The sequence below is a fragment of the Nuphar pumila genome, chromosome 12 (genome assembly GCF_984573655.1).
Source record: "Nuphar pumila chromosome 12, dmNupPumi1.hap1.1, whole genome shotgun sequence".
NCBI lineage: Eukaryota > Viridiplantae > Streptophyta > Magnoliopsida > Nymphaeales > Nymphaeaceae > Nuphar > Nuphar pumila.
The window spans coordinates 13,494,938-13,507,796 of NC_143260.1; the positions used below are offsets into that span (position 1 = coordinate 13,494,938).

At 36.7% G+C, this 12,859-nt stretch overlaps 2 protein-coding genes across 2 annotated transcripts in view; one reads left to right on the forward strand and one right to left on the reverse strand.

Moving 5' to 3' along the window:
* Nucleotides 1-215: 215 nt before the first annotated feature.
* On the forward strand, nucleotides 216-3,267 carry LOC149820050 (mitogen-activated protein kinase kinase kinase NPK1-like). Its single transcript, XM_089981732.1, has 8 exons — nucleotides 216-431; nucleotides 548-589; nucleotides 981-1,115; nucleotides 1,199-1,279; nucleotides 1,389-1,466; nucleotides 1,602-1,684; nucleotides 2,978-3,057; nucleotides 3,167-3,267. Exons 1-8 carry the CDS (start codon nucleotides 216-218, stop codon nucleotides 3,265-3,267), a joined length of 816 nt encoding a protein of 271 aa, XP_089837858.1.
* Nucleotides 3,268-10,549: 7,282 nt separating this feature from the next.
* The window catches only part of LOC149820051 (mitochondrial adenine nucleotide transporter ADNT1), a 68,326-nt gene continuing 66,016 nt past the window's right edge, over nucleotides 10,550-12,859 (reverse strand). Inside the window, exon 8 of the mRNA XM_089982235.1 lies at nucleotides 10,550-11,045. Within this exon, the coding sequence (XP_089838361.1) occupies nucleotides 10,962-11,045 (84 nt within the window). The 3' untranslated portion in view covers nucleotides 10,550-10,961. The remainder of the gene's footprint in view (nucleotides 11,046-12,859) is intronic.

The window sequence follows — 12,859 nt, forward strand, 5'->3', positions numbered from 1 at the left end:
AGCACTGTAGTGAAGCATTTGCAAACTCGAAGTGCACGCTTCACATGAATGAAGTGTGTGCCTCGCTTCGAGGCCCACTTCGATTCGAAGGCGTATGCATCATGTACAGCCCACAAATATAAAAGTAAAACACTGAAGAGGGGGGAGGGCGTACGCATCATGTACATCTTGTCTCTCCGAGTGCCTCGCTTGATGTCGGCGAAGACGCTAGCCTGATGAAAGGGATCTCAAACTGCGTAAGACGGTTGTGGATTGGGTTACTCCAAAGATCCCCGGCGTCGGGCTCGTCGTCGCCGTTACCACAGCCCCTCCCCAAGGTTGCTGCGCTACCGATCTGGTGGCGTAAGGGGGAGATCATCGGGTGCGGAGCATATGGCCATGTCTACATGGGCATGAATCTCAATTTGGGAGAGCTTCTTGCTGTCAAGCAGGTCGGCGTATTTTGCCAATCATTTTTTCTCTCTCTTTAGTATAGGGCTTCTCTTCGTTCGTGATACTGGCTTTTGCAGTTTCTTGAATTTGAGTGTTTCTTTTATATGTTTTTCAGGTTTTGACCGCCGTTAACAATGTGTCCAACGAGAAAGGGAAAGTAAGAAGTCTGTTTGCTCTTGTTTCTGTTTTTTATTAACTTTTGTTCTTTTCACATTTTCCGTTTTTTTTTGTTAATTCTCTTGACGATCATAGCAATTCCAAGCTCTGAATGATCTCCGCACGGAATTCGGTTGTTTTTTTTGTTTACCAAGCAACACACTTCATCTGTTGTGCAATTTCTGCTTACTCTGTTGATCGAATAGTATAAGCTAATTCTTTTTGGGAATTGCTATGTGAGCCAGATTCATTTTTAATTGTTTTCCTTGTTACGAGAGGAGGGGTGATTGCTTTTCTTTGGACCTTGCGATTTCTTTTCCTATTCAATACTGGGATCTTGAAATTCTTTGTTTTTCTTTATGGTGGTTTTTGTATTTGGCTTGGGATTCTAGGCTCATATTAGGGAACTTGAAGAAGTTATTCCAGGCACAGCTAGAGAAGAGGAAGCCTTAATTATTCTGTTAAAATTTGTTCCTTGTGGATCCATAGCATCCTTTCTTGGGAAGTTTGGCTCTTTTCTGAAACCTGTAAGTGTTTACTCTTCCCCTTCATTGTTTACTTTCTAAATTCTGGATGTTTAAGCTATTCTTGTGATTGGATGCATCTACAGGTTATACGAATGTATACGAAACAACTGCTTCAAGGACTGGAGTATCTCCATGGAAAAGGAGTCATCCATAGAGACATCAAGGTTTTGTTGTTTGAAAATGTTTTTGTGATCGAATTTATTTTCTATTGCCTTTATTTTTTTAACTGCTCGACTTTGATTATCGGTCTTTGAAGATGTCTTTGGATTTCAGGGTGCAAATATTCTAGTTGATAATAAAGGTTGCATCAAGCTAGCTGATTTTGGTGCTTCTAAACAAGTAGTTGAACTGGTATTTTTAGATTCTACATTTCCTTTTTGCTTTTGATAAATGTGGGTGTGCGTACTCCTACCCTTTTATGGTTGCTTAACCATTGCCATTATAGCCTATGGGCCACTAATTCATTAGCACTTCTGGGTATGATAGGCAACCATATCAGGGGCCAAGTCAATGAAAAGGATGCCCTACTGGATGGCTCCAGAAGTTATTCTTCAGACTGGGCATGGCCTGTAAGACTGCTATGAAACCTCTGTATTTTTCATAGTTTGAGATTTTAGTGGAAGCCAAAATGTTTCCTGGGTTAGCTTCGTTTTCTAATGACATCTCACTTCACTTGTGGCTTTTATCATTATCAATTTTTGTAGTCTATAAAAACAGTTTATTCCATACCAAAAGCTTTTGCTTTTTATGGACTGCGCATGCAGGAATATCCATATGATGTATGTGTGTTGATTACCCTAGATTTAATATTCACAATGAAACAAACCAACTTATCCATGTGCAGGTGAATTTAATGTCTTATGCATTTTTCCTGGCATGCTTCTTCAAATAGGCACGTGTATATGTTTTGGCAAACATTGTTACCTTTTAGTTCATGAAGTTTTTCAAACAAACCAGTTGATGATTACAAATAAACTGCAGAAAGTTTTCTTGTCTTTTTTTTTTCAATGCAGTCATGTAATTGAACCCAATATTCCTTTGCAATGTGTTTTTTAAGCAAAACAGTATATTTTGTTAGTATAAATATGGCAGGAGCAGAAAAGCAAAGCTTTCTATTGAGTCTCAATATGTTGATCATGAAGCTTACGCTTCAACGCCTCGCTTCATAACAAGCTCAATGCTCGCTTCGCCTCAACGCATTTAACAACCTTGCATGCCAGTGCCTGTGTGCACTGTAAGCCGAGTGTGCCTTCATGTGATAGCTCAGTGTCTGCATGCACTGCAGAGCTCATAGTCCTATAATAAGCCCTATGCATAGGGTCGATTGTTGTGAGCCACCTGCGCACGGGGTGCGCCATTGTGGTGAGCCTCAGCGTGTAATACGGAGGCAAGTTGCAACGCATGACTTCCACAGTCCTGTGCATCCTCAATTGTGGAGAATCTACAACAACGTATAGAGGAGAGGATAAATAAAGTCGTTGCTCGAGACGGTTTGTTGAAAGGAAAATTTGACAGGGTGCATGGTCGAATGACAAGAATCGAATTCCACATCGCCATACTGCAGCAACAAATCACGGTGATGATGTCAGATTTAAAATCACACATCTGGGCATAAGGCAAGTGCCTTGAACCATCAAAGCATATGCAGTACGCTTGTGAGTATGTTGCACACATACTGAGTGCAGAAGAGACATACGCGCAACCTTCCAGTGCATGTGCACACTATGAGCACATTCTAGCAGCTTTGCGCATGATGTGCATGATATAAACGGTTTTGTGTGTGACTCGTGTGTGAACGACAACATAACGCATGAGGCACAACTCTATGGAGTGCCCATGCATGCAACATGTGCCACATGCAGCTATTCGTGCCATGCACTAGGTGCGAGTGCCCATACGCGTGATGCGCATGGTGCAAGCACCTATGATGAGGCCGATGCAGGTGCCCATGCGCACAACGATTATAATATGAGTTGTTATGTGTGTGACATGTCGTATGAAGACCATTTCATGCATGTGGATTATTCAACTGAGTTCAAAAACTCATGCAGTCTTCTGGTTCAAGAGAGTGAGTGTGGCTATAGCCGTCAACACTGTGCAGAATAAAGAGTACAACATCCATGGACAACGCATGATCGTGCCATATGCGTGAGTACATATTCGCAGTGCGTATATGTGAAACAGATTTCTGCCAAACAATTGTATGCCGACGAGTGAACCAGAGCTTGCTCCATATGAGCATGAAGGTTATCTGTCGAGAGGGTATCTATTGCACACATCTGAGCAGACCAATTGGGTGCAAGAAGACCATGAGCCACACGCCTACGAGCAACACAATAATGCACCAGTGGTGGTTGTCTATGCACCAAGAGTGCCTGAAAAGGATAATAATCCATTTTCATCTTCATACAATCCAGGTTGGCAAAACTGCCCTAATTTTTCTTGGAAAAACCAGCAAGCCTCAGTCCCTGCCCTTTCATCTCATCAGGTTAGGCCTAGCTCTTTCACTCGGACATTTTATAGGTCAAATTACCCCCAGCATTTTAGTTATTTTTTATTTTAATTGTAATTTAGTTTCAGTAATTCCTTATAAAATTAGTTTTAGTGTAATTTTAAAATTATTTATCATAATTGTATACCGACTTGTTTTTATGGTCTAGGTTGATAAGCATCTACAGGTTACAAGGTTAATTTCGTCAAGCAAAAGAATGCAGATGTGGTGAAATAACATAAATGCCCTTTGCGATCTGTAGAAGACTTAGCAACCTGCTTAGGATTTAATTCTTATTTTTAGTTTATAACTTAATTAGAATTGTAGTGTTTAACTTAGTTGTAACATTTCTGATATTAATAAATTAAAATTTTTAGAATTAATTTGGATATTTCATGTTCCTTGAGAATTCGACCTGTACTTGCCACATTCGTGGAAAGTCGGTTTTTATTTATTTGGTTGTCGATTTTGTAAATCTTTTAGTGAAAAATATATTTTAAAAATACCATTGCAAAAGTACAACCAACATGCTAAAAAATTTATGACCATGAATCCTTTGACTCCTTATCTACAATTGAAAATAATACCAGAAATATTTTACCACAATGATCAGTACTATGGTCCCACAATAATATACACATGTATCTTCTCTTTAGGAATGTACCATTTACCATAAGAACTGGAAGATATCTTTTAAAAAAACATTGATGCATAGGTAGAATGATAAAAAGATGTACTTAAATAGTTGTCTCCTCTCGATCACAATGCACCCTAGCCATCATCAATTAGCCTTCATCAATTGATCCAAATAGGCAGAAAGCATCTTGATGGACTCTTCAAATTAACCATATAGTGTTTTCCTCATCCATTTTCATACATGTCATGCTTGTTTGTAAGTAACCTTTACACTTTCCTCGCAAATGATGGCATTCATGATTTCACTTGGAGTCATTTTCAGGTTATCGTGCATTCATTTATGAATAACACATTAAATACACTTTGAAGACACTTTTTTACTATAAGGTTGCCCAATGATCTACCACATGTATTCTCTCTTTCATACTTCTTCACTTGAAAGAACGTTGTCAACTCACCTTTGTGCAATGGATCTTCCAGAAGCAATCAACCATAGTTAATGGGTTCTTTCTCGTGTACACGACAATTACTTTGTTATTGAAGCTCTTCACAAATTTTGTTTTATAGTTATTATTAATTGAATGATCTTTCAAAAACTCATGGTGGTGCTGAAGATCATGAAACCTTTTATCGAAAGCAATTTCTCGATCATTTGAGTATGTTATTAGGCACCATCATTGATATCATCCAATTCTCTACTATTTACGCCATCGCTACTACTACTAATTGATTATTTCGTAGTATGAACTAAATCAAAATTCATCGTAACTATCATTTTTTTACTTTCATGCATGCAATATTTCTGTATTTTTAACTTTCAATATTAACCATAAAAATATTGCATCCATCATTACACTTACATTTCAACCATAAATTAAAAAATTCAACAAGTTGTACCTAGCTTTCTTATCTGCCATAAAATGCTAGATATCATCCACATTACTACAATGAAGATAACCAGCATTGGTTTGCCCACGGGGTTCAACACCAATTATTCATGAAAGTTCTTCATTGTCTGCACGTCGAATATCTATATCCTTAATCAGTTTGTGCAACTGCATGCCCTCCGCGTGCTTGAGCTCAATGTTTGGGACATCAATATCATTCATTGTTTGGGACAGCTAGATGTTCATCAAAGGACTGAGCTCAATAGATGGTGCCTAATATGGATGCATATTCTTCACAGGATTCTTATCATTTCATTCATCAATTATTTCTTATACATCACTTTTAACTGCTTCTTATTTAACTTTGTAAGAAACAACTATTTTTTTAGCTTTTCAAATAAGTAAATGTCACCACTAAATAATATAGATTCTACATTATCATCGTTCAACACATCTATCTATATATATTGACTATTTGAGTTCGGAGAACAATTATACCAGATGAGCATTGACTTTTTTTTATATCTTATTTTTTGAAACACTAAATCTATACATACAAAAACATCCACAGCAACAATCAAACACAAATACACATGGAGCTATTAAATGCTTATATCTAAAAAAAATAAAATGTTCAGAATGAAATAAACCATTATGCATATATAGTTTTATTTTTATAAAACTCACCTTTTGACCTAACCAGGAAAGTCGATGAGAAGAATATTGAATCATTGTCATAATGCATCAAAAATTTTTACGAAAATCATCGCAAAGGGAGAGAAAAATATTGATGGTTCTAAAGGAAAAAGGATTAGGGTTCTTGTCATTAATAAACGAAAAAAAGAAGCAAAATACACAAAATTGACTTTATATATAATTCAGCAAGTATGTGAATAACTGAAAATTTGCATGCCAAATATTTGAGCATATTGCCTCGTATTTACATATCTACTTGAGTATTAGTTATTAAAGGAAATATGCACCGTGTTATGCAGACTTAATACTATATATGAGAATTTAATGAAATATTTGCAAAGTTAGGATAGGTTTCAGTTACAGAATGTTCAAAATTTTAGTTATGCAAACTTTGTACTATATATGTGAATTTAGTAAAATATTTGTGATATTACAAAAAGTTTTCAATTTGGTCATGTGAACTTAGTACTATCGTTATGTGAATTTAGTAAAATATTTATGATGTTACAAAGGGTTTCTGTTACACAAAGTTTGCAAATTTTGTCATGCAAACATCGCGAGGTCTGCAAAAAAAAACGTGTGAATCTACCTTTTAGTGAGAGTTTGTGATACCCGAAGAGTGAACCAATATATTGCGCAAACTGTAGGAGGTTCACTCATGCGAAGGGTAAAGATGTCCTAAAAAAGTCAGACATTTGCGAATTTGAACATGGGGCAGATTTAAAAAACTATAGGAAAACGTGTTATTGTTGTCGTATAGTATGATCATTTTTTCAAAAAAAAAAATTTTATTGCACATAACTCACGGTTAACTTAAGTTACTCTAACAGAGGTCTCTATTTGTCAGTTTCTTTGAAAAGTTATATCCTTAAATGCCTTTTAAGAAAATAAAGGACTCTTTCTGAAATATCAGATAAAAGGTAAGACTTGAGGTGGGTAGAAAAAAGTGACTAGAAGCAGCGACAGAAGAATAAAGATACTGGCAAGTAGTGCCGAAAACAGGAACATAAAAAGTTTCAGACTGGAGTTTGGAGTAAGCTTGGAATATACAGTGACATTGTTAGACATAGCCCATTTTAATTGCTAGATCTAAGCTCCCTCAAAAAAATTGCTATATCTATGAAACCCCTTTGCCCTTTGAATTTATCGGGTTTACATTTGGTGCTATTGAAAGGGACTGAATTATTGAGCTACAAGTCATAGTTTCAAGCTTTATTGACTCAATCTGACCACACAATTGTGCTCAGCATGGTTTGTTTACTAAGGATTAAATCTTGGATCGTGTTATTTAGATCTAAAAATATGGATTTTTAAGTAGTAAATTTCAGTGCATTGTGGGACACTAAAATTTTGAAGCCTTTAAAAAGCCTGCTCACGAAACTATCACATGATTCAAAACTCATTTTCTACTAAACAAACTTTTTAGATCACATCCATAAGGTCCAATCTATAAAAGTTTCTAAAAAATATGAAAAAAAAGGTAATTTATACTCCATAGTTTCATGCCTTTAATAGCACCAAATATTAATCCACATTTACCTATCTATTTTTGAGAAGCCCGAAAGTTGGAAACAAACAATTTGCATTACAACAAACCTTGATTGATGCCTGGTGATTATAACTGATGTTTTTTTTATATGAACAACATTTGTGTTCATCTTTTTTAAGCAATAAACATAAATACATCCAAAAAAAAGGCCCCTAAAGTTCAGAATACTTTATTTGTTCTCAGTATATGTGACAAAGGACAAATTTGGCATCCGATAATGCATATCCGGAATGGCCCCCTGAGTGATATATCTTCCACCACGCTTGAAATGTATATACATCAAGACACCATTAAAGTGTAGGGGAGCAAGTGGGTGGGAAAAACCCAATCCAAACCGAAGTACCATACCGTGTATGGAAGAATCATACCCTGTAGAGCTAACCAACCAAATCATAATAGATCCATTGTCCATGAATCGTGTTTAGTCCAAAACTTAAAACTCATTTAAAAAACAAGTTGCTTCTTGGATAGCCACAAATATCATCCATATTTTCAAAAGCAAATATTGTAGCAAAAAATGCAATATTTTCATAATATCATTCGCATATCAACACATTAACACTATAAGAACACTTTTTTGCAGACTTTATTATATATTTATTTTTTTATTTATTCATATATTGAATATTTTCCATATAATTAAATAAAATTTTCACAAGATTTTAGCATAAATTCTAAAAATATTGCAAGATTTTCCCTCATTGATGTCTTCCCCATAACTAGGTTGTGACTGGATCCTTGGCATGAAACTTTAGGACTCGATGCCATCTATACCCAACCCATTGTGACGCAATTGGTCGTCCGCAATATATAACCAAACCTGCCCAAATCTGAATCCAATTTATGTCCAAACCACTTGTACATAAATTGCACGTAAGAACACAAAACAATACATGCCAAACAGAAGATCTAGATACACAAATCCTAATTTTATAGAGTTAGCTTATCAAAATCATCCCACTATCTTATCAAATCATCTTTATAACATCACTTATTCAATATACTAGGTAACCCCAAAATGTTCACTGAAGATTCTTGGTAAAGACTCCTTTAGTCCACGCTCATTCGGCAACCTACCCAGTTCGTACCCAAATCAAAACTCGCCCTGAACCAATTTCATACAGGAACTGATTCTATCCCAAACAGTGATTACCCTACTCATTCTACATCCAACAGAACTCAACCTCTTGAACAGACTCACCCAACCCATTTAAAATCAACATGACCCATATGGATCTGAAACAAATATTATGAACAGAACCAAACAGATTCCTACCAATTTAGGTTGGGCACAATCTTTCAGATCCCATTTGAAATCAGGTCTGACGTACCATGATCCAAACTGACCCACTTAAGCAGTGATGCCATGTGAACATGGTTAGGTGATGCGTTCCCAATCAAGAAAACAAATGTTGGGGACTTTGAGAAATGAAAATAATATCTTGAAAAAGGCAACAAGCGCTTTGCACATCTACGAGAATGCGTTAACAGTGAGAAATAGAAACAAAGCCTCCACAAAGAACATAGGCGTCCTTTTTTCCATAACAGAGCTGGGGGAATTAGCCCCCGCCCCTTACAAACAGCCTTTTTAGCCAACCCAGAGGCCTGTTCATACTACCAGGCAGTTATTCAACCACTCATATACCGGTGGGGTTCAAACTTGCAACGTCCCATCACATGGTAACTTGAACAAACTGCTCCTACCAGATGGTCGGAAACCCGTTGGTAAGAACATAGGCATCTTGCTCCTGCTTGGAGTGAAAAATGACTATCAAAGAATTTTGAAGATATCTTAATTTTATTAAGAGCTGAGACTTGTGCAAATAGCAAGCATACGACTGGAGCTGGAGAAGATATATAACAAGAGGAGTGTTGCATAACGGATTGTGCGCATGTGCACCAGAGAGAGAGAGAGAGAGCAGTATTACAAAACTGGAGATTCTATGGCACCAGTGACAGCAAAGCACAAAAATTGTAAATATTGAGGATAGAAAGGGAAAGGGAGAAACAAGCATGCAAAGAGATGTGAATGAAATGTGTTATTAAAAAGACCCCAGAGAAACTGGAAACAGATGTGCAGTTAAAAGTCCAAAATTACCATGATTTTCACAATGATGCTTAGGAAGCAGTGAGTTCTTGAAATCCAGAGAACACAACAAACAAGGCGCTTGAAGAAGGAGAGAACTGAGCAAGCAGAGGGAATCAAAATATAAGCCTTATACTGAGATAGAAATCAAGCTGCCTGCATACAGATAATTAGGCCGTTTACAACAGCAACAGTAGAAAGCAATTTTAAAAGATAAAAGTTCGATAAGTTGTGACACTAAGAAGCATTGAATACCTTGGTTAAGAGAAAATGACGAGTTGTTTTAAAAAAGAGAAGGGAAAATGTAGTTGGAATGAAAAGGTCTTAGTCACATAGATGGCCTTCAAGTCGACCACATCAAAAATGGATCTATAGAGGGAAATCATGCGTTGGTGAGTTGCATAATTCAAGAAAATATACTTCTAAGGAGCAGTAAATTCTTCAGTGAAAGAGACAAGGTGCATGAAAGAAGCAAAGAGGCAGAACGAAAAGAACACAGGCATAGGAACAGATAATAGGACCAGGATTGACCACATCAGAAATAATAACTGCCTATAACAGCAACAGTAGAGTGAAATTATGCAGAAACCACCTGAATCTGCAACTTCAAAGTGGTCTTGTCCACCATACATTTCTGTATTCCTTGTTCGTAATTCTAATTCTCTACTGTTGATTAAATAAATACTAATAAGAACATCAAACTGGTCATGTTGCAATCAGTCGTTTACAGGTAGGGGACCATTTCAGGTCAAATCAGCAGTATCTAGTTTTCAGATTTCTAAAGATGATCCACTTTATCAGATCATCATTGATGTACAAGGGGGCACTTGTAGGTCAAATAGCCAATGTTTTTCTCAAACGGTTGAAAGGGGAAGCTAGATGAGGTGTTTCCTACATGACATATAAAATAAAGGCAATATATAAATAGCTTAACAAAATTTTCCCCAGCTAACAATTGGCTTGATCCTTTTAATTTCTCAAGTATTGACATTCCAAAAGGTCTCCTTTAAGTACATCACAGCAATCATCCTCAACTTACACAAACAATTGCCACGGAATTATTCACAGAATGGAATTTCCAGACAGTGGAAGAAAAAATGTCTATAACATTCATCAATCCCACATGAGAAGGGCTGCAAATTAAATTTCTCATGCACCAGAAGTTTCGAAAAATAATTGTAGGCTTAGATATGGCAAAAAAAATAGAGCATAAACCTACAATAAGATACCTTCAAAAAGGAAAAATAAAAGAAATGCTACAACAATCACACAGAAGAGTTATGGCTTGAATACTGAAGTAACTTCCTCCATTACCTTCTTTATAATGCTTTATTGACTGCATAAGAATGAAGAAAACAGACCAGCTTAGTCCTACAAAGTGTTTGGGTTTTTCAGGCACAATCTGCAATAATGCCAATATGTGATATCATCATCCCCTTGTACTTGATGCCTACAAAAATCACATCTGAACCCTCATCTGCACTCTTGGTTATGACAACCCTCAGTCAGATATTCTCATCTCAACTCCTAAAACATCTTTAACCAACTCGTATGTCACGAATGCAATTGCAATGGATGGCACAACCTGTAATATCAAAGCAAAAAATTTAGCTGACTAAAGGCAAGTTTAAACATATAGGGAAATTAAATATGCATTGAAATGCCACACCCTTCCCTGGAATTTGAACAGGTCAAAACCAATGAACCGTACTAGCTAACTTTCTCCAGTGAACACATGAAGTGCTGCCCATACATAGAAGGTACATGTGCATTGTTTTAAGTTTATGTCTATTAAACCTTCAACAGTTTACATTTTTAACTTAAATAAAGAGCACATGCACAGAAATATGAGGATACACACATGGGTATGAATCCAATGATCCTGGCACACCCGGGTCTCCAGACACTTGGTGACCAATGACCCAAAGCCCATGAACTGCAATCCACAACCTCGGTAACCATGGTCTCATTGGATGCCAAAAAAATCGCAGCTAAAAGAATTCTTCAATTGCAAATTAGCTTTTTAAGAAGATATGTTTCTAGTGAAATTATTAGCTTATACTTACATAAGTGGTGATGTAGCGGCTTGGACTCACCAGCACTAACTACTATCTTTCAGGAGTACTCATTTCAGGGTATTTAACAAAATGGTTAAGTTCTTTGTACCAATCTTGAAAAGCAGGACTAAGTTCTTTCCAGTTTTTTTTTCATTTAAGTAAATATCAAGGGCATATTATGAATGCAAAATCTGTTATTTACAAAAGTGTTGCCCTGAACAAGAAAATGATTTCCCTAGTCACAGTGGCACCTTAAACCAGTAGAGGAGCTAGGATTTTTCTCAGGGAACAAAACAAGTCTAAACCACACTGTGTGTGTGTGTGTGTGTGAGAGAGAGAGAGAGAGTTTGGAGGGACCTTTTCACTGGGGAACCTTAAACCAGTTGAGAAGCTAGGAATTTTCAATGGGGAACCAAATCGAGGGTATCTTCCTAAAGTTTGAAAAAATATAGAAGTAGAGCCTTTTTCTTTTGATAGGCAAGCTGGGGGGATAACCCCCTTGGGATTCAAACACAAGACCCCTCAGATAATGATAGTGCGACCTAGCCATCAAGTTATCACATTCGACTCCAGGAAGTAGGGATATGAGTGCAATAGTGCCATTCAAGACATGGATAAGTTTAAGACTGATTTGACATATATAATACCCTTCTCCTTTTCTTTTGTTTTTTCACATGTTGAGTAAAAAAGTGTTCCTTATTACATGCATACATAAGACAGAAATTTTTGTGATACCACAAATAGAAAAATAGGAAGATAACATCCTATAAGCACATATTCCAGAAACTCCTTGCATCTATGAAAAATTTTGACAACCAAGGAGGCAACACTTGGTTGGATAGAAATGATTGGAGGAGAAGGATTCATGTGGAAGACCCAGAATGATTTTCTTTTTTGGTTCATATCGCCGACCCCAATTGTTTTGGGATGAAGGCATAGTTGTTGTTGTTGTTTGTTGTTGTAAGGAGGCAACTGCCTCTGCTTTCTCCATTACCCTGGATTCGATCATTGGTGTTACTTATGCTTAAGGAACAACCTTTTAACTGTTTTCAGCAAACTAAAAATTTTGACAACCAAGGAGGCAACACTTGGTTGGATAGAAATGATTGGAGGAGAAGGATTCATGTGAAAGACCCAGAATGATTTTCTTTTTTGGTTCATATCGCCGACCCCAATTGTTTTGGGATGAAGGCATAGTTGTTGTTGTTGTTTGTTGTTGTAAGGAGGCAACTGCCTCTGCTTTCTCCATTACCCTGGATTCGATCATTGGTGTTACTTATGCTTAAGGAACAACCTTTTAACTGTTTTCAGCAAACTAAATAACTTTTTAGCTAGAACCATT

Excerpts from the sequence above, each read along its gene's own strand:
- LOC149820050 (XM_089981732.1), top strand. The coding sequence starts at position 216 with ATGAAAGGGATCTCAAACTGCGTAAGACGGTTGTGGATTGGGTTACTC. Across the intron at positions 432-547 it reads AGCTTCTTGCTGTCAAGCAG|GTTTTGACCGCCGTTAACAA; the intron begins GTCGGCGTATTT and ends TATGTTTTTCAG. Across the intron at positions 590-980 it reads TGTCCAACGAGAAAGGGAAA|GCTCATATTAGGGAACTTGA; the intron begins GTAAGAAGTCTG and ends TTGGGATTCTAG.